Source organism: Phragmites australis, chromosome 3, assembly GCF_958298935.1.
Source record: "Phragmites australis chromosome 3, lpPhrAust1.1, whole genome shotgun sequence".
Classification (NCBI taxonomy): Eukaryota; Viridiplantae; Streptophyta; class Magnoliopsida; order Poales; family Poaceae; genus Phragmites; species Phragmites australis.
Genome location: NC_084923.1, coordinates 17,076,223 through 17,100,644, shown reverse-complemented (window position 1 = coordinate 17,100,644; position 24,422 = coordinate 17,076,223). Strand labels below are relative to the sequence as shown.

General features: G+C 44.8%; 3 protein-coding genes across 5 annotated transcripts; 1 reads left to right on the top strand and 2 right to left on the bottom strand.

Annotated features, from left to right (window-relative positions):
- Positions 1-3,904: 3,904 nt before the first annotated feature.
- Positions 3,905-4,858, top strand: LOC133911023 (uncharacterized). The gene has a single exon (XM_062353251.1). The coding sequence runs from the start codon at positions 4,025-4,027 to the stop codon at positions 4,472-4,474; it is 450 nt and encodes a 149-aa protein (XP_062209235.1). The 5' UTR covers positions 3,905-4,024; the 3' UTR covers positions 4,475-4,858.
- An 8,975-nt stretch (positions 4,859-13,833) lies between these two features.
- On the bottom strand, positions 13,834-17,878 carry LOC133912453 (protein ENHANCED DISEASE RESISTANCE 4-like). 3 transcript variants are annotated; one of them, XM_062355186.1, is made up of 4 exons: positions 17,440-17,878; positions 17,188-17,311; positions 16,315-16,560; positions 13,834-15,957 (listed from the first exon to the last, which is right to left on the bottom strand). In XM_062355186.1, the coding sequence occupies exons 3-4, from the start codon at positions 16,433-16,435 to the stop codon at positions 14,174-14,176; spliced, it is 1,905 nt and encodes a 634-aa protein (XP_062211170.1). In that variant the 5' UTR covers positions 16,436-16,560; positions 17,188-17,311; positions 17,440-17,878; the 3' UTR covers positions 13,834-14,173. The 3 variants fall into 3 exon arrangements, with proteins under 3 accessions (XP_062211170.1, XP_062211169.1, XP_062211168.1); XM_062355185.1 differs by having other exon boundaries at positions 17,188-17,291; XM_062355184.1 differs by lacking the exon at positions 17,188-17,311.
- A 1,243-nt stretch (positions 17,879-19,121) lies between these two features.
- Positions 19,122-23,779, bottom strand: LOC133912452 (uncharacterized). Its single transcript, XM_062355182.1, has 7 exons — positions 23,295-23,779; positions 20,484-20,564; positions 20,264-20,338; positions 20,072-20,116; positions 19,868-19,957; positions 19,672-19,773; positions 19,122-19,557 (listed from the first exon to the last, which is right to left on the bottom strand). The coding sequence occupies exons 1-7, from the start codon at positions 23,724-23,726 to the stop codon at positions 19,390-19,392; spliced, it is 993 nt and encodes a 330-aa protein (XP_062211166.1). The 5' UTR covers positions 23,727-23,779; the 3' UTR covers positions 19,122-19,389.
- Between the last annotated feature and the right edge of the window lie 643 nt (positions 23,780-24,422).

Below are 24,422 nucleotides of genomic sequence, written 5' to 3'. Positions count from 1 at the left end.
GCAACGTAGAGTTGTGCTCTCTGAAATGCTTGTAGTCATAGAAATGAATCCAGACCCATTCTTACTCTGTAAGAGGCTTGATGGTGTAGTTAAGACGCTCAAAACGATCCTACCGTGTGTCTCATAGTGCCTTAGCGCTGGTCATTATCATGCACTCATCCTTCAAAGTAGGGAAAAGATGGTGGCACAGAAAATAAGGTGCATGATCATTCTCATCCTCTATGGAACCATTTCACTACTTTTTCCTAGGCCAACAGCAGTGCGAAGCTTTTTCCGCTCCAAGTGCAATTTGGACATCTGACGCTCAAGTGAGATAGTTACAGTCATTTGCACTAAGCTCAACGAACTTCTTGTTCCTGATGCCAGCCATCTTCATATTTAAGTGATGCAAGCATTACTACTAGTAAGGTTGCATCGTGTTGTTAATTAGGATTACTGTAATTTTTTTATATTTTCTATGCTATTATTTGAATTTTACTGAATTTAAATGCATAAAAGGTAATTTAAATAGTAACAATAACATAGAAATAAATACTGCATATTTTTTAAAAAATAATACAAAATTCAGATTTTAGAGGTACTTTTATGCAAGAAAAAAAAATACTTTTAGGGTTTTCTGCAAAGTCCTAGGGTTTATACGCAAAATTTCAGGATTTATATAATTTTCAAAAACCACAGGGTCTAATATGCAAAATCAGAGCCTCTGGATAATTTTTAGAAGAGATTGTGGTAGTATCCGAGGTATTTCTGTGAGTCCTCAAAATGGGATGGACAATTTCGACGGAAGTTTGAATTTGGATTCTTATTACCACGAGATGTATTGGCCGCTTCAGATCATTTGATTGGAATGAAATTGGAACGGCCTACTCGTTATCAGTGGGATCAGGGATACTTTCAGTAAGAAATATGTCGAAGAGTTAGTGATGGGTTAGCTGAAAATCTTAGTTTATCATAACCTTGGTCTAAAATTCCCGAAAAATTAGCCTCTATATCCATATAAATTATATCTCCTATTTCTATGACATTCTATTTAGGATTAGGAATAGGTGTAATTAGATCTGCTTTTGATATATCTATCCTATCCTTATTTGGGTACCATATGCACCTCTTTGGGATTCTATTGAATCGAGAAATTGGCTTTCGCATCGGAGGAGTAGCTGCCGATCTACCTTCATAGACCAAGAACTACGAGATCACCCCTTTCATTCTGGGGTGACGGAGGCATCGTACCATTCAAGCCTTTTTTCATGCTTTTCCTGGCGGTCTGGAGAACCAGAGGCCCAAATGCAAAAAATACAAGGGGTGCACTCAATTAAAGAAAAATCGAGGGGCTAAAAGCAGAATTTTAGAATTTTCTTTTATTTCTCTATTTTCTCAGTTTTCCTTCCTTCATTAGGCCGGCCTGCTAGCTGGCCTGGCCTGGCCCATTTGGTCCACATGCCTTCTATTCAAGGGGTGGCTAGGGTTTGGAAACCCTAGCTGCCATTCAGACTGGCGGTAGACGACGCACGACGTCCTAGCGCAAGGCTCGATGCATAGTTGGCGGCGGCTCGGTCGCATGCGGGTGGCATAGGGCACAACGCGCGGAGAGGAGAGTGCGTGACGGTGACTTTCGTACAGGTGAATGCAGACGCAGGGCGCCGCTGCTTCAGGCGGTGTGTGACGGTGTGGTTGGTGCAAGGTGGCTCCAGTGAGACCATCGGTCGATGCACGGCCAGTGCGGTGGTGCACGCTTCATGCGGTGATGCGATAGGGGCGGCAACGAATGGAAGTGGCCGGACAGCGCTGTCAGCCCAAGAATGCAGCGTGGCTGGTGCGGAGCGGTGCCGACGGCCTGTGGCGGCTTCATGGCAGCTTTGTTCACACAGCAGGAGGCGGCTCGGTCACTTGCGGGCGGCGACACGGTCCTGTAGAGGTTGCGGTCGACGCGGCAAGCATTGACGAGAAGGCCGCTGATTTCCTCCCATTTTTTCTCTTTCCTTTTTCGATCTTTGGCGATGGTCTTCGGGCCGCCGTGTTCTATGCTTGAGGGCAGCTAGCGGTTGCGGGCCCCACCAGATGTACTACGTCATACATATCTATCCTATGCTACTGTTCATACATACATGCTACTGTTCATACAATACGTGGTACTGTTTATACGATTCATGTAGATCTACGGATCCAAAGCAAAAACAATAATTGCAAGAACACGTATAGAATCAATCGTATCTTTCAATTCTTGCGAAACAGATTCGTGTCGTAGGGCATATAGCCTAGGCTATGAGCTGTCTGCTTGACAACGATGTTGATGCAATGCAGATCGGTCGCAGGTAGATTCGTTCAGCTAGCTTGGTCTCTGTTAGAGCTTCGTGCTGATAATGTATTAAGAAACTGCTGCTACCAAGTGTAGTTCAGTGATCTCTCGAAAGAATAATTACAAAGGAGACACAATATTGGAGAAAAAACTAATTATTTTTTATTTATCTGTTTATATAATGAGGGATTATATCTCGTATATAATTAAAAAAATCATTAAGAGATATAATCAAATTTTTTAAAAGATCTAGATGGATGCATATTCTATTGCAAACTTCAGATTTGTTAACTTCTTTTTTTTTCGCGTTTCCATGGTTGGAGGCGACGTGAAGAGAGGTTTCCGCAAGTTGATCCGTGGGGCCACCACCGTCTCCGTCCCCGACCAAACTCGGCTCCACGAGTTGGGTGCAGGTAGCCAATGCCCGGAGGTCCTCCAAGGCTCCAACCTGGATCCCAAACGGAGTTTCTGATACGCTAGTAATTTGTTGTCTAGGTTCAGTCCTTTTAGAGAGATTTCTAATACACGATAGAGGTCGACTGTTGTCTAGATTCAGTCCAGCCTCATGGTTGTCTAGCTCAAGCTCAACTTTGCAATATTCAAATGCGAAGGGAGTTTTACTGAAAGGCTCGATCAAGGATGATTTTTTTCCACATTATCTGCTTTGGTCTCTGAATTTCGTGCGCACTTGTTTCCTGCAAATACAGTAAGTATGAGTGGAATTTCTGCGGGGGCAAAGTGGGGAGTAGACTACTAGAGTACTACAGTAGACAGGTTACAGAAGATCCGGGAACCCGTGCGTGCACGTTGGCCGACGTGGATCCTTTTCGACCGCGTCGTCGTCGCTTGGTTGGGACCATCTTCTTTCTCCTGCATTGCTTCTCGAAATACTCATGTAGCACTAGCTGAATGTTCCAGAATGTGGATTCTTCCAGCCCCAGCGACCTGCACGTATCTTTCTGCGAATCGGTGCTTTTTGTTCCCTTAAAAGTCAAAGCATAATGGATTGCCGTGCACTCGCGAACGACGGAGTGCAGCGTTTTCGAGTAGAAGTTCTGTGCTTGAAAATTTTGAACTGGTATTATATATGATTTTTTTTTTCGTTGTGAAAAGTGTAGCACATCAACCACGAGCTGGTTTGTGTCTAGCAAGCGAAAAGGCCACCTGATCGCCGCGCGATTAGGCCACGAAAGGTGGGAAGACCCCTGGCGGAAATCGTGAGGATGCAAAGAAAAGCGTACAGGCGCTGACACCCGCGCATCACCCAACCCCAAAAGTCCCGTTCCATCCGTGCGGGCGCACCGCAGAAGCGAAATCTTCCAGTGCCACGCTTCGCCGCCGACGCCACCATGCGACGGTCCGCCGCCCTCCCGACAGCACAGCTAAACGCCGTCCCACTGTCCCACAGTGCGCCCCACGCCGAACTGCCGACCCATCCGCCCGTTCGGCGCGAGTCACCCCGCCAGCTCCCCCGACCCAACGCGTGGTCGCTCCACGCGTCTCCCGGCCCCGCCACGCGTGCGAGGCGCCCGGAATCTTCGGTTCTTTGCACCCCCCCCCCCCCCGGATAAAGCAGCACTGCAGCAGCATCCCCCGGGCTCTCCCGCCCCAACGGCCCAACCCAGACGTACGCATCCGCCGAAGCCAACCGACCGTCGCACGTCCACGGCACGGTGCGAGTGCCTACGTCACTAGTACGTGCTAGGCCAACCGTTCTCCGCACGAGACATGCGGCCCGGCTCCGGCTTGGCGCCCACGCGGCCACAGGCGCAGGCGCCGATCGGCCCGCGCGCGCCCCGCCCGGGGACGTGCCAGGTCTGGGCGACGACGACGAGCCGTGGCGCTGCCGGGTGCGTGGCTCTCGCGCTGCGTGCCCGTGCGTGCGTTGGAGGCGGGACGGAGCCCGTGGAGGCGCGGAAGGACGGGGAGATGGAGGTCGAGGCTGGGCTGGCGCCGGAGGAGCTGGAGGTGTTGGAGGAGGAGGCCATTGCGGGGAAGGACGAGGGGCACAGGCCCACGGACTACGACTGCCGCGCGCGCATCTTCGAGGAGAGCTCACGGGTCTTTCGGGCGCTCAAGCAGCGCCGCGACGGCGACAGTGGCGATCATGACGGTGTGAAGGGTGGTGCCGCGCCGGCTGAAGCAACGGCGCGCGAACAGCAGCAGCAGCTAGGGTGAAAAGAGTTGATCCCGCATGTTGTACGGTCCTGTGTTCTGCGTGAACGCAATACATAACGTGTATGTGTATTGCGTTGCAATCGTACGGCTTTGTAAATGACTGCGTCGTGCCGTAAACGTTCAAACAGCGTAACAGTATACAGGAAAACTTGTACGCGGATACACCACGTGAGGAGTGTTCTCTAAGCTCGTGACACAACCTACGAAATTTGTGATGGATAAAGCACACCAAAGTTGAGTTCACACGGCGTGGGAAACCCGTAGCTACAGGTTCTTTGTTTGGAGTGAAACAATGACGGGTGATCAACCAGAAAGGACACACGTTCACGAGGAGGAATGCCTCTGAATAGACATCAAGGCAATGAAATACATGGATAAAATCTAATCTCGAGTTCATCTCTATTCTTTGCATTTGTTACCAGCCACGTTGTTCTACCGCTAATGGGCCCATATAAGGGTGAGCATGATGACGACCCATTCTACAACGTACTCACCTCCCTCATGGTACTCGAAGAAGCCATACTTTGCATTCTTCCTCCTCTCCAACATCGTCACCCACTGTGACGCCAACGCACCACCGACCTCATCACAATGGTTATACAGGTGCACCATCCCGATGGCGGCACCCGTGGCACGCAAATGGCACACCCCTCCGTGGTAGCCACAACCGTGGTGGTGCTTACCAACTGCTTCCCCTCGCTAATAGCAACATCCTCCTCATCTGAGGAAGCAACCGCGACGTCGACCCTATCGTCACACTAGTAGCAGTAACCCCCCAGGAGGCTCAATCATCCCTCCTTCAACAATGACAATGGATCCGAAGAGAAGAGGCCACCACCGATGGCATATCCAATGGATCAGCATCGGAGGCATCCCCATCGCTTTCACCTCGATAGTTGTGGTGCTGGCACACTCGAATCCCTAAATATCGGCTTTCTTGTTTCCTCCCTCTCGCATCTCACCAGTTGCCTCCCTTTTGACTCTTCTCTCATCTCGCCAGCACACAGTGCCTCTCACCATCACCGATAGCGACCACGCTGGTGGCCACCCGCGCCGCTAACTAGCATTTGCCCCACCCTCCAGGCGGCAACGGCCTCGCCCACCCATAACTCTAGCCAGAAGCCGCCCCGCTTGCCCATGGCTCCAGTCAGTGAAGGTGCACCTAGCCTCTAAATGTAGTTTTGGTAATTAATGATAATACTTATGGACTGACAATTGTGTTGAAAATTGTTAGTATGTTATTTTCATAGGTGATGCATGGAGGATTGAGCAAGGATTCATCGAGGAATGCCATAAGACCAAAAGATATGCATCGAGGTTATTGAGCTGCAAGTGATGCTCATGTGAAGAAGAAGAAACTAGAAAATAAGAGACCTCAGAGTTTGAGGATGGTCTTAAGAATATTGATAATAAACGTGAAGACTAAAGCTACTTGTGGAAATCAAGTAACTAAAGGTATGAAATTGTCAATTGAGTTTTATAGACTAACCCATGTGCTATGTGCTTGAGAGTAAGTTGAGGTTAGGTTTTATTTGAAGATAAATATTGAATTGAGATATTCAATGTGCCGAGTTGGAAGAGCAAGATCAAGACAAGCTTGGTGAACAACTTATGTGCTTGATGCTTGAGATTCACACCTCGGTGGTGAACTGGATGAAGACGATATGAAAAGAGAGAAGTCTTTCATTCTTGGTCATAGGAAGCAATCAAGTGAATTTCATCAAGCTTCCGGAAAGATCAAGAGAGGATCGATATAGGAAGCGATGATGAACATCGGCATCAAGTTCAAGTGAAGAGTTGATGACAAGCCTAGAAGAAGCATCGGGACTCGGATGATGTGTTTGTCAAGTCCAACGGGATGACTAGCTCAAGACAAAGATATAGAATACAAGACATTTTCTTTTGCCGGTCAATGGTCATTAGAGAAGAGAAATGACTAGATTAATAGGATAAATGTTGTATTATTAAGAGGATTCTAGACGATTGCTTGAGTTTTACCATGTGTTGATAAATAAGCTTAATCTTGCATGTGCATACTCTCTTTGGTAGGATGCTATTGTTTGCAAATCGGTTTTGCAAATAGCTCAAGTCCATGTTCCTACTTCATGTGGCATATCAGTAAGTTTGCAAAGGTGTTTTTTAAGTTGTCATAATGAATGCTTTAACCCTTGATCGTATGTAGCATTTAGGTTGCAAATTTGTTTTGCAAAAGGTTAATGTTCATGTAGTTTTCATTATGGTGGATCTTTGGACTATGTTTTAGGTTTGATTTAATATGTTTGAGATCAAGCAATCAGTTAGGGTGTGTAACCCTCTGAATAAGTTTTTCGTAGAGTCTAAGATCACCTAAATCGAACATCAGGGTCAAAAGTTATCATTGTTCCTCTGAGTGTCGGCAGTGTTATTCTAGGAGTGGCGGTCCGACTGCCAAGAATTCTGGTCTGACCGTCAGGTTGGCGGTCTGACCGCCAAGATGGGGGTCTAACTCCTGAAACTAACATAGAACTGTCATCTCTCTGGATCGGGTGATGGTCTGACCACCAAGGAGGCCAGTCTGATCGCTGGAGCTTGCAGAGAACCTCCATTTTTCTGGAGAGGATGGCGGTCAGACCGTCACTTGGCGGTATGGCTGCTAAGAGGGTCTATGTGACCGTTGAAAAAGTGAAAAAGCTGTAACGACTAGTTTTAGAGTAGTTAGTCCAGTAGCGGTTCAACCGCCAGGTGAACTGCGGTCTGATCGCCAGATGCATAGAGAAGTCAGACTTTGGATAACGACTACATTTTGGGTTGTGGCCTATAAATACCCCGTGTCCAATGGCTTGGGCTAGTACTCCTGCCCCATTGAGCATACTTAAGCTAAGTGAAGTCATCTCCACATATTTGTGCATTTGTTGCATATAGAGAGGGTTGTGAGGCAATAATCAAGTGCATTTGTATTAGTGATTGAGCTTTAGACACTTGGTAAGAATCAAGTTCGTCTTGAATTGTTACTCTTGGTGTTTGTCAACACCTAGATGGTGTGGTGGTGTTATGATCCGATAATCTTCTCAATGAAGCTTGTGAGAAGGCCCGATGTAATTGTGAGAGGTTTTGTGCACATCTTACCAAAGTAGTAAAATACAAGTCTAGTGGAATCGAGGTAGTGAGTGGTTCATTAGATTAATTCGGCTCAAGGTCAAGTTGCTCATGGTGAGTCTCTTCTTGTAGTGAGAATTGCATACTTGATAGAGAAGCGGTTAAAGACTTGAACCCATCTCAACATGAATTAGGGGAGACCGGCAAGTATTCGAGACCACGGTAAAAAATCCAGTGTCTCTTTTGTGGTTTGCCTACTTAAGCTTATTTACTTTGAGCAATTTACATTCTTAGAATTATAATTGCTTACATGTCACCCTAGGTTGCGAACCTTGATATAGACATAGAATCGATCACTTTCATTGAGGCATAGATTTTAGCGGTTTCATATGTGTTGTGACCGATTGCTTTTAATTTCGCATCTTTATCGGTTATATCTTGCTAGAATTTTTAGAATCGTCTATTCACCCCCTCTGGTCGGGCTCTTTGATCCTACAGCTGGCAGCCTCCCTCCAGATCTGGTGAGTTGCCCACTCACCCCTAAATCTGTTATAGGATTGCGAACTTGCCCTGGTGAGTAGCACATATGCCCGCATTTGGTATTGTCTGAAGATGTACCTCCAATGAAATTGATATAGGTTAGTGCAGCCCGCATTTGGTACTGTCTGCTCCTAAATCTATTATATTAACGATGGAGTACGCATCATTACAACATATTGAATATATGTGCATTTGGTCATATGGGCCTCTAAGGTCTTTTCTCTTGTTGATTGCATATCTATCCATATGAAATGTCTTATTCACTTATTTGTATATGCAACCGCCTTCTTGTAACTCTTGATGGCAACTTCAAGCGGTGTGCTGATGCAACCTCCATCGATATGGGAGTAACTTATTTATGTTTTCAAAAAAATAGTAAAATGTTTTCACGTATCGGGTTTTCTAGAAAAATGGCATATCCTCGTATCCATATCGGGGCTGCATAGCCAGACATGATACTTAATGCATTTGTTATATATATATATATTCTGTATATGAGTTAAATTCATACTGAATTTTCTCTTACTCTATATAGAAATTACCAGTAGGCAATCAGATGGAGGAGAAAAATTACTTCATTATCATCTGAATTATATCATACATATATCAATTGCGTACCACATGTTGCGTACAAAATAATATTTTTAGAATATTTATAATTTCAAGATTTGGCATGATTGCCTTGGTCATCCTGGTTTAGTGACGACGAGAAAAATTATTGATAATTATGTTAATAATAATATAAATGTTGTAAAATTTCCGAAATCATCAAATTTTATGTGCACCGTATGTGCAATATGGAAATTAATTTTGAAGTCCTCTTGCTTTAAAATTAAAAATGAACCACTCAATTTCCTTGAACACATTAAAGAGGATATCTGTGATCTTGTTCATCCATTATCTGGACTATTTCAGTATTTATGGTGCTCACTGATACATCTACAAAATTGTGGCATGTGTGTCTCTTATCTATACAGAACTATCGACGATTAATGAACCGCTGATCTTACGAGCTTGTAAAAAAGATGGGGGATATTTCGAGTAGATGAATCAAATGAACACATAGATACGCTTTTATATAGATTCATGCCTCCCTTAGGATAATAACTATATATCATGTTTGTCTTATATTGATCCTTGAGACTATTACACGGAGGTGCATGGCTAGCTTAGATAAATCTAACCTAGTCGAGCACCTTCCTTGCATGTAGTCGAGGGGAGATGCAAGTACAGATCCAACTACGAAAGGCTTCGTGGATGTAGAGGTTCTGCAAGCTTCAATGGCGTGTAATGGTTTGTGCAGAATTGTTCTGACTTGGCTCGAATTGTTCCTCCATAGGGTCCCCAGGCTATGCATATATAGAGGGTGTCATACAGTTTCTAGAGTCTTCATTTCCATTTTTAGAAATAAACTTATCTGTTTACGAGATATCCTGGGTATCTGCATGTGGTTTTTATTTGTCCAGGGATTCTCTTCTCGAAGATAAAGATATGCCCTAAGAATTATGAAAAACTCTAGGCTATATGTTATTTCTATATTACTCATCGTTAGTAACTATGCTTATGACAAAATAATTGCTTAAAATTATCAAATTAAGAGCCAATTATCCTGATCACAAGAAACAATATATCAGAATGGATAAAGTTGCTAAATTTCCTTCACATGAATTTAATGATTATTGTATGGCTTTAGGTATTATTTGGAGCTTTAAGTAACTTATGTAACATACTCATAATTGCCTAACTGAATCTCTTATTAAGAGAGTCAAATTAATTGCACGGCCACACCTACAGAATTATAATTTACCAACATCTTGCTGGGGTTATGCGGTTTTACACGCCATGGATTTTATCCAAATCAGGCCAACTGCATATCATTTGGTGCCACAAATTCAATATCATATAATGGCCCTAGATTGATCCAAGTCTTCTACGCCGCCACAAACTCAATATAAAGCGACAAAGATCATATCCAAAGGAGGTTCAAAGGTTTTTTCAAAGGATACACCACCATAGCCCCCGTCATGCCTCCATAACCATTCCATCTCCATTCTCTACCAATCCATCCATAGGAATTGTCAATAAAGATTGCATCTTCGATCCAGAGTTTGCAATCTTTAATATTATTGGAACGGTTTTCTCTACAATATGTATATTATTTATTTCTCCATTTATTCAGATCATGATTCAATTTCATTTCCCTATAAGTGTGTGTTCTTTTATGCATGAGTAGTTGATTTAGTTCTTGAGTTTAGGGGATCCCAGTGTAGGATAACGTGATGTAGATTGAGGATCCACTTGAGAATCGATTATGTTTGTATTATGATTCTTCTTCATGTGGATTGTGCGAACGTCAACTGAGGACTTGGAGAAAATCACCGATGGGTGTGATGAGATGATAGACGAACGTGTTATAGCCCTAGCCTTGACATCCTTGATCACTAATTCAGGGGATTAACAAAGACCCATAACTTAAGGCTATAGTCTAGGACTTCCCTTAAATTCATTTGCACAACGATGGTACGGTCATGAACGAGGACTATAAGGAGTGGATAACCCAGAAAAGGCCCACTACCTAAGGCTCTACCCTCATAACGATATTCAAGTGTCAAAGTGGTACATGGTTGAATTCATATGCTCTATGGATGGGTCAACCAACATCTCAAGAGCGCCTTTCCTATATATTTTCTCTTGATATTTTATTTCAATGAATTTACTTTTGTTGTTATCTACTTACTTTCATTTTTACCTATGTAGTTGTTTAATTTCAGCATTTCTACTCATTCTAATATCATTGCTACATTCATTTTGGTTATTATTTTCCTTCGTATTATTATAAAATACCAAAAGCATAGATTATTGCATTCGTGGGAACCTTCAGCTCCTTGTGGATATGATACTTTTATTATTTGAAATAAGCTATTGACAGGGGCTCGTGCTCTTGCAGGGCTTCCAACAATCCGAGAGTACCTCAAGTGCTCATACTGGATCAAATAAAAGGAATCAATTGAGGTAAAATTGCACTCACTTAAGAAAAAGGATGTATTTGACTCAATAATATCTACTAATCATAATGTCTTGCCTATGGGAGCAAAATGAGCTTTTGTTCGAAAAAAGAATGAAAATAATGAGGTGGTGAGATACAAAACGAGGCTGGTAGCACAAGAGTTTATGCAAAAGACCCGATATCGATTCTGATGTAACATACTCTCATGTTATGAGGTGAATTACATTCCGATATCTTTATTGGCAGTACAAATAAATTTATCCATGCAACTGATGGATGTGGTGATTGTATACTTATATGTTTCACTCAATTTGGATATTTATATAAAAGTCCCTGAAGAGCTTAAAATTCTGAATCCAAAGTCAAATTGGAGCATATATTGTGAAAAACTAACAAGCCACTGTATATGACTTAAATCAGTCAGGTAAAATATGGTATAACCAACTAAGTGCGTTCTTTCTACATAATGATTACTCAAATAATGATGATTGCCCTTGTGTGTTCATAAAGAAAATTCTAAACTGAATTTTGTATCATCTCAGTATATGTTGATAATCTCAACATTATTCGAACTACACAAGATATAAAAGAGATGATCAATCATCTTAATACGGAGTTTGAGATGAAGGACTTTGGTAAAACCAAGCTTTGCTTAGGTCTACAATGGGCACCTTCCATCAGGAATACTTGTACATCAGTCTACATATATCTTAAAAAAATTAAAAAAATCAATATGGATAAATCATACTCATCTAAAAAACCTATGATAGTTCGATTCCTTGATATGGATAAAGATCAATTAAGACCTAGAGGTGATAATGAAGAAATATTGAAACCTAAAGTTCCATATCTAAGTATCATCGGAGTACTAATATATATTGTAGATTGCACCAGACCTGATATTACATTTGTAGTCAACTTATTGGCTAGATACAACGCATACCCAACAAAAAGATATGATTGCCTTAAGGAATATCCTCGTATATCTCTCAAGTACAAGAGATTTTTGCTTTTTCTATCAGAAAAATCAACATATGACCATTATAGGATATATCGATGCTGGCTATTTATCTGATCCTCACAATGTCATATCACAAACCGGTTTCGTTTTCCTACATGGTGTCACAACCTTCTAATGGAAGTCATCAAAGCAAACTTTGGTGGCTACTTCCACTAATGATTCTAAAATATTTGCTTTATATGAAGTATCACATGAATATGTATGACTTTGTAAAATGATTAACCATATTTAAGGATCATGTGGTATAAGCTCATCAGCATTCCATATAATTATCTATGAAGATAATGCAGCTTGTATTGCTCAAATATATACATGTTATATAAAAAGTAATATCATAAAACTCATTGCTCTTAAATTATTTTATTCCCATGAATTAAAAAAAAGTGGAGAGATAAATATTTGTAAACAAAGTCTTGTGAAAATCTAGCAGATTTATTCACAAAGTCCTTACCAATATCTACATTCTAGAAGAATGTTCGTGGAATTGGTATGAGACGACTAGAATTGCAAAGTTCAGAGGGAGTAAAATCCTAATTTACAACATGTTAATCATCATTAGATCATGAATAACTGCACTCCTTTTTTATGAATTTTTTCAAATAGTTTATCATATAAGATTTTTAATGAGGCAATATCAATACAAGTGTACATATATGTCATATCATTTTTCTCTAATATTTTTCTCACTAGATTTTAAAGGAGTTTTTAATGGCATATTATTATATTTCGCCTCATATTTTTTTAAAGAGTTTTTGTGTAATGTTTATAAATGACAAAATTGATCAAGGAGAAGTATTATGAAGCAATACCTAGTGATCAATTACATGTCGCGAACAGACACTTGTTCAGGAAAGATACCTCCCAAATGGACACGAACGTGTCCTTTGGATTTGTATAAATCTGTAACATCAATACAATTAAATATACAGATGAAATCCAATCTCGATTTCATCTCTATCCTTTACATTTACATTACAATAGTTCTCAACACATTGCCCAAAATTTTCTCCACGAGTAGGATCAGGATGCCTACACTAGAAAGAGAACACTACGCGCTGACAGCACCAACTGCCGCAACACGAACACTAACCGTCGCATGTTCAGGCTAAGTTCCCGCCGGAAAAGGGGGCCGCCGGCCGCCCAAGTCAAGCACGAGTGCACCATCATCCCTGCCTACTCCCACCAGTCTCCCTCTGCTCGCGAGCCAAAGCCTCGGCCACCGTGGGGCTTGTGTCGCCGCCCCTGCGTCCACGTGATGCAGCCTCGACCGACAACCAGCAGTTCGGCGGTGTTCGGACTTCAGCTGCCTGCAAATTTGCAACCTCACGAGTCACGAGCCGGAAGAGTTGCGAGTCTTAGCTTGTGGCCTTTCCGGCGTTCATCTAGCACAGGTTAAGTTTTTGGGCACGAGGACGCTCGCGTTGCGGTTGTGCAGCATGCTGGTGGCGCCAACCGGCAGCCGCCGATGACTGGCATGAGGAGCCGGTGTCGTCCACCAGGCCGACGTCGGCGCGGCTGCTGTCTGGAACAGTATTTCGTGCGTGTACCTTGTGCAAATTTTCTCCGGCAGAGGTTGGACTTCCAGACGCTCTCTGGGATAAACGCCGTTTGGAAATGAAAGAACAGGTGGAGAAATATACAGATCAGAGATTACAGAACACTGAGCAAGACGAATCATAAGAATGGGGAATGATCATACAAGAGGCCAGCGTCACAAATCCCAAAAGGCCAAAGGCAACAATCTCCTCTGTCAAGATCGAACCAAACAAATCACGAATTAACCGTGCAAAAAATCGTTAATATATGTACATCCTCAACATCGACTACTTGCACGGGTGCAAACCTTACACACATTAAAGAACACACAAAATTGCAAACAAAACATCTTTACACACAAATGAATTGCAGATAACACGCACGCACAGATCAGAATGCGAGCTACTAAAAATACCCATCAGAAGGCCAACAGCTGGACCTCTTTCTAAAATCTAAACCTGTCGTGTATGCTATCCTTTTCCTAAATTCGTCGAAATCATGGCGAACCAATCCGTGTTAACTACGACCTGAGTTTCAGGGATTCCAGTCCATGGATCCCCTTCTTCAGAATTCCCTGGAGTGGCAAGCCAACACTCCTCGCCTTTGATCTCTTCACTGCACTGTCCTGCTCACCTGAATCATCGTTGGCCATGCAAATGCCTTTGCCCTTCCTGTCGACATGTGTTCTTGCATCAGGTGTTCGCCTGTCAAAGCTTTCGTACAGGTCAGGGGAGTGCCGAAGCAGCTCACTGGCCGAAGAGTACCCCATCAGCCGGTGAAGTTTACCATCTTTGGCCCTTGTTTCATCATTGGTGTTGAAAGATGAGTTCCTTGACACATGCAGAGGCTGTCCGTCCTCGGTGCTGGTAGAGTAGCTGACGCCGAACGAGAGACCATATTCTTCAGAGTAGGACACCGGTTTTGCTTCTGATTGATGGAAACCGGTATTATGTTGTCCATCAGCAGCCTGGTGAATTTCATAGCCATCTGTGCTGTACTCATCACCCCCGAATGGTGACTGCAGTTTCTTCCTACTGGGGTCCCTGTAGGAGTAGGAGAGAACTTCAGAGCAGGAGCCACACTTGACCCTGCGCGCCCCTTTGCCTGGGACGGCGAAATCAGTGGGCAGCTGGAGTAGATTGAGACAGTTAGAGCAAATGACGAATGGAGCACCTCGTAGGACTGGCCGGCAGTGATGTCTGGGGGGAGGCCGCCGCTTGATCTCCTTGACCGGTGGCCCGTGCATTTCAGGTTCTTGTTTGCAGGATCTGTAACACGGTGGTCGGCAGCTATGGCAGCATTCATGACGGCAGGGTCTCATTTCCATTTGAACACTGTGATGGTATGAGTAAGCCCTGTGCCGGCGATATCGCAGTGAGGGTAGTCCACGAGGAGCAACCTGGCCGGACCTGCTTAGGCGAGATGCATGGCTAGAATGCTTAGCAGCAGGATGATATGCTGCAAGAGGTGCACTGGATGTGATGGTTGCACGTGACTTGTAGCCATCTTGTTTGGAATGACGTGGAGGATACGCCCTTGGCTTGCAATCTGGAGGTTTACTGAACAATTCAGAAAGGTCACCTTTCAGTTCATCTACTGTGTTCATGATCTTTGATTGAAGAGGTTCACTTGCCCTGAAGCTCTTTGACTGAAGGGAAGTCCGTGCAGAATGGAAATCAAGTGAGTTACCTGATGCTCGGAGATCACAAGATCGAGATTGTACCCTTACAAGATAATTCTTCGTGTTTGCCGCATCTTCGGTTTCGCCTGTTCCCTTCTGCTCAGAATCTTGCATACTGACGGCTGCTACTTTGCTCCTCTCAGGAGAGAGCATATTGTTTTCAGAGGCATTTAAGCGGCATTCCGTATCATCATCTTCTCTTGCTGTGCAAGACTCTGAATTATCTGCAGATTGTTCCACTGTGTGGTTTTCTGCTTCACCGGGATCTAAACATGTGCCATTTGGATTGGGGTGTGTCAGTTCAGCAGGACCTTCCATCCTTGAATTGGTATACTGGTCGTCAAAATTGTGAGAATCCTTGTTCTCAGTATTTTCAACCTCCACAGCATTCCTCTCAGCCAGCAAAACATCACCATTCTCATTGCTCTTTATGCCATTGCTGTCATGCTCGGCGCTTGGAGCATCGGCAATGCAGGAATTGGCCATGGCAGCACCACTGGATGCCTGGTCTTTGTTTTGAGGGGGCACCCCATTGCTCACAGAGGTGGCGACCGAATAATTGTCGGAGTCTTGCCGAACTTGTTTCGTGGCCGCTTGTTGTCCATTGCCGGCACGGATTTTAGCTGCATGAGCACAACAAGAAGGGGCACTTCAGAAACTAATGAGCAACCAGATGATAGAAACTAGCTACTCCCACTATTCAGAAATAGTAGATGTATTTTTTTGGCTTAGTCTTTGAAGTTAGATTTTGACTAAGATTTTCTTACAAAGTATATCATTTACAGCTATAAAACCTATATAGTGTGAATTCATTTTTAATTGTGAACCTAGTTATGTAATTTTTATACGCTATATATTCTTATAATTTGATTCAATATTAATCAAAGTACATAAAATTTAACTTTTTCAAAATAAAATGCACCTATTATTTCTGAACGGAGAGAGTAGTTCTTATTAGTCCAGTGAATCCTCGAATTTACCTCGAAGAGTGGTGCTACACCCACCGCACCTGTAGACCGTAACATTGGGCGGTTCTGGGAGAACATTAAAACACTTGGGACATCTCACAAGGCGAAAACCTTCTGTGTTTGCACTTGCCATCGATCAAGAAAGATCCAGAGCATCACCCACAGCACACAGCTATCGGGTTGTAGATAGCAGTTACCGGAAGACTGCTATGCCTGTCAAGGATGTCTTCCAAGCTCGAACACCAGTTGCCACCTCACCTGCAATGGCAAAATTTTCGAGGGAAAAATAGTAGCAGGTTAGCAGTCTTGGTTGGATGGATATGTAGCATGGAAATTTGCTTGCTCTTTACAACAGAAAATAAGATGTAAGAAACGCAGCACCGTATGCAAAATTGCAAATAGGATTAGCTTCCGAAGAAGAAAAGAAATGTAAGGTTAAGATTGCCACAACAAAGATTCTACGCATATGCCAGCCACTGCGTTTGGCTTTGAAAGTTGAAATCAGTACGCAACTAATCGTTTTGGCCTATTAGAAAGACATAACAGGAATCATTATCGAGAACTTCAGTGGTTAGGAAAACAATAAATCATAAGGTACTGAATTTTTAGACTTCAAAAGCTACTGACTGTCCTAACCACTTTGGCCTCTTCTGTTCATGAGACCGGTCAGAGTACCTAATTCACCGGAACACGTAGCCTCCCACTAACAAATTACTTGAACAGAGACGTAGCAATGATCATCTTGAACTAACGTGGCCATGATGGTTGGTTGGTAGCACAAAACACTCAGAAAACTCCAAGTAGGATCTCCAGGGTGGAAGAAGAAAGAACATGCGATCTCATGTGCAGAGAGAAGCGAGCGGAAACAACAAAGGAATCATCTACCTAGCATTATGAACTCCCGAATCCTCAGTACTTCTCCTTTCGCAAAATCTTGAGCTCGCCTTAAGAAAGAGGAGAATAACAGAGAAACTCTGTCGCGCGAACTCCTGCCTCCAAATTGAAGTTTCTGAGTTCTCAACGAATCAAGATACACCTGACTGAGAAGAACCCTCACTCGGAAAGACAACAACCTGAGAGAGAGAGAGAGAGAGAGAGAGAGAGAGAGAGAGAGAGAGAGAGAGGCCAAGAACTCACCTTTCCTCTGGCGTCTCTAGCTCCTGGATGTTTCCTCCTCGTTCTTTCCTCTACTCTTCTTCAGTCTCTTCCTACTTTCCAGCCCCAATCAATCGGTACGACCTGTTGTCTTCTCCCCCTTGTTTCTCCCTCCCCTCTCCAAACCCCAGTTCTTGGAAGTTATGCCGCACTCACCGCGCAAAACGACCGAAACACTAAAGAAAAACGACTCTCCCTTTGGCGCGGTCAGGTTAGAGTAGTTGACTGGGGGTGGAGGAAGCTTTAGAGCCCCGTCACCGGCGTGAAATGTGAACGGAGCTACAGGGTGGGGAGAGGGAGACTTTTTCCGCGTGTGAAGGCGAACCAGCGAAGGGGACCAGGAGAATGAAGTGGGAGCTAGGCAGCCTCCGTCCATGGTCAAACTTGTGCGCGGTAAAATAACAGGAGGGGATGGGCGACGACTCCGGCCGGGGGGGGGGGGGGGGGAGGGGTGGCCGGACCGGTTGGGGCGAGTTGACCCACGGTTTGCGCCGGGTAGGCGGGCGAGAGGTAGAGGGAGACCGAGAGTTGACCCACGGTTTTGCCCGACTGCGAACACGGCTCAGCTTTCACCTTTCGTCGCCTTCCTCTTCTTCGTCCATCTGCCCCGTGGTCGTTGGTACAGCAATACCAGTGCAGGTCTCGCGAAAGTCAAACGTAGGTGGCTTCACATGGGACACGGGCGCTCTGTAGTCTCTCCACTAGAGGCAATGATGGCGGTAACCGATTTCTGCCGCCCGCTCTCCAAAATATCAAAGGGAGAGAACAGACGGTGTGCCGCAGGAAAGAACCCTTCCTATAGCGTCCCGGTGTTGTCGAGCTGCTGCTCGAGTATTTTTCTACTAGAAGCTGCAAGCAGAGGAGGTAGCTGGGAGCCTGGGAGTTTGTAGAACGCGATCATAAATCAGGCGTGCAATGTTGGTGAGAGGGAGACCTCACGCCCTCGCACTGGCAGGGCACGCCCATGTGCACGCACGATCATGGAGGCTGGGATCCTATCGCCGGCAACAACTTCCCGGCACCACCGCTGTCTTATCCATGGGATCTATGATCTATCGGCGACAACTGCATCTGCTCGCCTTCAGTTCAGCTACAGTAATCTCAGATCGGCATTGACGTCACGTGAAAGGAAAAGTACTATGGGAAGATAATGAGACGGACAAACGCCAGGAGTAGAGGCAGCTCTAGTGCACCTACAGTTCCATGGTTCCACGACGATAGTCCCCGTTCTGCTCTCCGCTCGATCATCATCAGCAGCAGCAAGCACCGAGCACTGTTGAACGATGGTGATCTTTGCTGCACGCCGTCAGAATTGACTTTGGCGAACAACGGTCGGTGCCATACTGCCATCGATTGGCCAGCGGAATCTGGTGCGAGTAAAGGAGGCGACGCTGTCATTCGCTCACCAGGTCCCACAGTTCAAAGTTCAAACCCAAGAATGCTTTCACACCAGGACTAATCTGGTTGGTTGTTGCACTACTGCCAAAAATGCAGGGCCCAGTTAAACTGAGGTCGGTAGTCACGCGCAAGCGCGGACTCCACCAGTCCGTATGGGCCTCCACTAGCTAAAGAACAAGAGGCAACAGAAAGAGAGACAAGATACTACCAGTACCAGTCGGCAGCAGTACCTTCTAAAAAAACGTAGGCGGCAGTATACCACTGCATCACTAAATGATTACAGTTATGCATTTCAGCGTCGACGAAGTCAAACGGGGCTCCATCATATTACATGACAAATGAACTCCGCTTTTCACTAACCCACTGGACCAAAGCGACTAAAAGATGACCAGGTAGAAAGGGCCACCCTTTCGTGAATCGTGATCCTCAAACCATATCCTAGTATTGACTATTGCAGCAAGAAAAATGGCACTAACTAGAATAGTAGCAGGGGAAATTCTTCTCGTCCTGCAAAGCTGCAGCTAGTACGATGTGTCAATAATCCATTGGCAGCTCCCACTCATCCTCCGGATCCCTCGTTTTCCTACGGAGTTTTCGGCCACCGAACTTTCCCTGACTATTTCGTCTTCTCCTGTTCACAAATTTACTGTACTCGTCGATCTCACGACCAGATCCGCGGATGTTTTGAGCGCCCCAAATGCCCTAACATTCAATTAACGAACACTTTCACTCAACAATGTTTTTTTCTTCAATTAGAAACACATTTCAAGGCTTATTAAGATTTTGATTGTATCAGAAGCAGTCAGTAACGCATACCTGTGTTAACCGTTGAACCCGAGAGACCGCGTCTTCATGCACCACGATTGTATCAGAGACTATATCTAGCACATCTTCCACAAATAAACAGTATGTGCTTACCTGCAAACAAAAGCAAGTGTTGTATTGAGACAGCAGCAGAATAGTATTCAGCAAGCTTATATGTAGGATGAGATTAGGTTACAAATCAAATTACCAGACTAGAAGGGACAATAGAGAGCCCGAATGAGTCAAGCTCAAGAGACTCCATAGCGCCTGAGTTGATGTCAAATGTGAAGCCACGCACCTATGGAATGGAAAAGGGAGCTTAAAAACGTCCGTATTTAAGCAGACTCTTCCAATGCAAACTGGAAATGAAATCCACGCAGATTACCTCTCTTTAAAGATCACATGGACTCACCTTACCAACATTGCGCCGCCTGGAAGTTACAACATTGTAGCCCACCTAACAAGTAAAATTATTGTCATGTTAAATAACGATAGAATATGATTAGTCTGCAGGGGTTGAACTAAGTATTACTGATTTATTAGCTAAACAAAATATAGTTTGATGGAATATGGTAACTAAATCTTGTTTAGAAAGCTAGCTTACCAAGCTGTGCAGTCCAGCCAGTTTAAGTTCGTTCTCGATCACAGACTCATCCTCAACAAGCACCACATCTCCAACCTACAAAATGGATCCATACCTTGCACATCAGTTAGATAGGGATCTCTGCTGCACTAGTCACAAGAATAAATTTTTCCATATGTTTATAGGATAACAAGAATAAATCTATATTGGAAAAGCAATCGAGCGTGCATTATTATCTCACCTGATATATGTCCTCAAAAAGGAATTTCTCTGCTTCTCCTGAAAGCAAGCTTGGCCTCACATCAACCAACGCAACAACCCACTGAAGAAAAAAAGGATGGGTTAAAATAAAGAAAAGGTGGCATTGTCTTAAAAATTGAATGTAAGAATGAAATCTACTACTTCTTGCACAGTATTGTCATACTGTATGATAATGCCTGAATCATCCCAAATGCAACGGTTGCATGACTCTGTGGTCGCTGCAAGGAAAAGGTTTTATCTGAACCAGCTGATCCTTAGAAATATCTCAAAAAGGGGGAAGGTGAAGTGCAGCCTGTGCTCTGTACAGTAAACTAGGGTTCATCAATTTAGTTGTGGGGATCTTAACCACAGCTACTAGATTCCCTCCAAAATTTATTCTATTATTGTAAACTAGGATAACAACATCAAAGGTTGGGATGTCTGCATTGCAGAGTTACTATGGATCTATTAGACTTGGAGTAATAGCGTAATTTTTAGTAACAGTGAAATTTCAAATCTTCACCGTAAGGACCTGAACCTAGCTCAGTTGATTGAGGGTGTAGATGTACGTCTAGACCACCCAAGTTCGAGTTCTCTTCAACGCGAATTTATGTGCTTATTTCTTCTTATTTATAATGCTACCTAGTTCTTCCTAGGTTGATCGAGTTTTTTTTTTACAAATATTCACCGTCATTATATTTTTTGCCGAGTTACTTCAACTACTTGTTAGTTATTTTCTCCAATATACACACAAATGATAAACTCAGGGATATCAGAAGAGTAGGGATGGTAGCCAAACTCGTGGGTTCGGGTCCCCGTGGGTTCTAAATCCTACCCACGGGTCTGGCAGGTCGGGTACCCGATCTGTAGCAAGTGTGGATTTAGTATTTCCCCCGCGGGTAACCCGTGGGCACCCGAGAGGCCGAGATAGGCGCGACAGCAGATCAACTTCTCTCGCTCTCACCCACCTTATCCATTTGACCCTTCGGCATCACCTTATTCATTCGCCCCTTCAGCCTCACCACCACGCGACCATGTTACCCACCTGCCCCTCTGGCCACCTCCATGCCACGCCGGCCGGCTGACCCCCCTGTGTGCCGGCCCCCCTCTGGACGGCCCCCTCTGCGTCGGCCTTCATGCCGCCCCCTTCATCTACGCCGGGAGCTGGATCGAGGAAGAGGGAGAGAGGCAGAGTCGACAGTTGACTAGCACGGCCTCCAGAGATGCAAGGGCGGCGGCTGCGTCCCTAGCAAGAAGTGCCAGCCGTCGGCAACCGCAGGCACGTCACCCTCGTCATCGTTCGCAGCGACAGCGCGAGGCGCCCGAGGAGGAGTTGGCCGCCACAGAAGATCTCCAACTCGATGTACGGTCACGTGAAGACGCTGGCGTGGCGAGCGGCAGCAGGAGCAGGCGCGGTGTAGGGCATTAAGGCCGTGCTATAGCAGATCATCGAGACTCTCCCGTCGGAGATGTTGGAGAAGATGCAGGCGCCACCCAAGGACCCTGTGGTCCCCGTTATGGCGCCCGTGGCATAGATTAGAATCCTAACCCGACAGGCACCCAAAACCTGGCGAGCACCTGACGGGTGCGGGTTCAGATGCTAAATTTTCACCCGTGTGTCATTTCGGGCTCGGGTCGGGTTTAGACTGATGGGTTTCGGGTCGGACGTGGTTTTGCTTCACCCGACCCCGACCCGATCCGTTGCCATCCCTACAGAAGAGCTTTAAGAGATGGTGAACCCGAAAAAACACGTAGCACTAATGATCGATACTGATGAATCGGCTAGCTAAGCTTTGCAACTGACTGAGGTGTGTTAACCTGAAGATGCTATACAGCTATAGTCCTAGCATGAATTTCAGTGTTATACTCTATCATCATCTTTGCTTTGTTGTAGATGTTCTTTTTTTTCTTTGTGTAAGTTACAATCAGGACCCTAGCTGGTTCGTGGGTCTGTGTAAGTTGCGAATAACAAAACCACTGCTTTTCAGTTTATACCAAGCTAGGGATATTCCTATAATAAAAATTATGGTCTATTAGAGACCGATAAGTGGTGAACACTTGTAAGAGACACTAGGGAAAAACCTAAACCATTGCTTGCCAACGCCTATCCCCAACTGGCGCCATCCATTTCTTACATCCTCTCAACCTAGCAAGAGAGGCTGATCTCGTTCCCAATCCTGTGGACTATCCAGAAGAGAACCACTTACTTGCAGTGGAACACCACATTAGAATTTACATCAAGACATATATATTCTTTACAACATTTTTGTTCAACCGTTATTGACATATTATACCTATGTTCTATCCTATTCCATTAGGAACCAAAACTGTTTAAGCTCTAATTGTAGTACTACTTAGACCGTTTGAACATCTCCCACCCCCTGAGCAAAGACACATGACAACTTACACCATTATATGCAAAATCCCTGCTAGTTGACACGAATACACGATAAATGAAAGAAACCAAACTAATGTACGAAAAAAGGACACTGAGCTTAGCAGTCAGCAAATGCCAACTAATCCAGAACAAATATGTACAGAGAACATTACCAACTGCACTAAAGATATCAGAGTTAAGGCCAATCCAAACATCATAAGATTTGTCTCGGGTAGGCACATAACCCTGTGATCGTAAACCCTGGCATTCGTACAAGATAAGGAAACAACTCAAGCAACATGCCAACACGATATTGTAAAACGTAAATGGTAATCGCGTCTCAAAAACTGCCCAGAGCCAGACCGACAGCAAGGAGCTTGCATTGTTGCCCAAACGAAACAAATGCATCCATAGTAGAAAGGAGCAACGGCGTACCGAGGCGGGGTCGACCCAGAGCTGCGACACGAACCCGAGGCTCCGCGCTGAGCGCACGCTTACTACCTGCTTCGCGAGCAGCGCCGACCGCCTCGCCATCTGCATCCGCCGCCGCCTCCTCCTCATGCCCCCACTCCTCTCCGCCTCCCTCTCACCATCGACCTCGCTCACATCTCCGTCTCTCTCTCCTACATCCTTCATCTCCACAGCTACCGCCACCGCTTCTTCCTCCTCCGCCTCGAGCTCCCGCTTCAGCGCGAGGAAGTCGAAGCTGGACGGCGGCGCGGGCGCGTCGTCCCGGGCAGCCGCGCGCGCGGCGACGAGGGCGTGCCGGGCTGGGGTAGGGCCGTGCGGGGGCGCGGGCCTGGGCTTCGAGCTTGGTACGGGCTTGAAGAGCAGGCGGGGGAGGCGCGCGCCGGCGCAGGAGCACATCTCTGGAACGGTTGGTTGATTGGTGGATAGTGGAGACGATCAGACGAGAGGATGGGGAAACGGATTTTACACATAGGCGTGTCCTTGAATGGAAACGGGTTTAACATAGAAGCGTGTCCTTGCATGCGCAAACGGATATAGGACATGCTTTCTCAGTAGAAGCACGGAGGCGTTGTTGTGGCAGATGAGAATACGCTTCTCGTGACAGGACGCGTCTTTTTTGTTCGAACAAGGAGGATAAGAAGATCGTGCATGATTTGAATCATTCCGGGTTCCGTAAAACAAATCTTGAACCACTTTTGAATGGTAATCACTTCGGTTGTTTATATCACTAATTTGAGTCCTGGCTTTACGCCACTTTGAAAAAGAATTTTAGTTCTACAAATTTATCTTTTATTTCAAAATACTTCTTCTCGGTACAACTTTGTGCCGACATTTTTTTTTCTTACGGTCTCGTTACGGAGAAAAATTATACGGCACTGGTGCCACTAGCCTCTATGGCACCGCCCCTAGAATGACTCCACGTGGCAAGCAATAATATTCCAGCCTCAATCTCTCTCGCCGCCGTATCTATTTGATAATGGTAAAGAAACCACTCCTCGAAATATTATTGTAAAATTATAAAACTCTTATTCGAGTGATATTTTTATAAAAAATAAAAAATCAGAGAAGCAGTTACAAATACATCTATCTTTT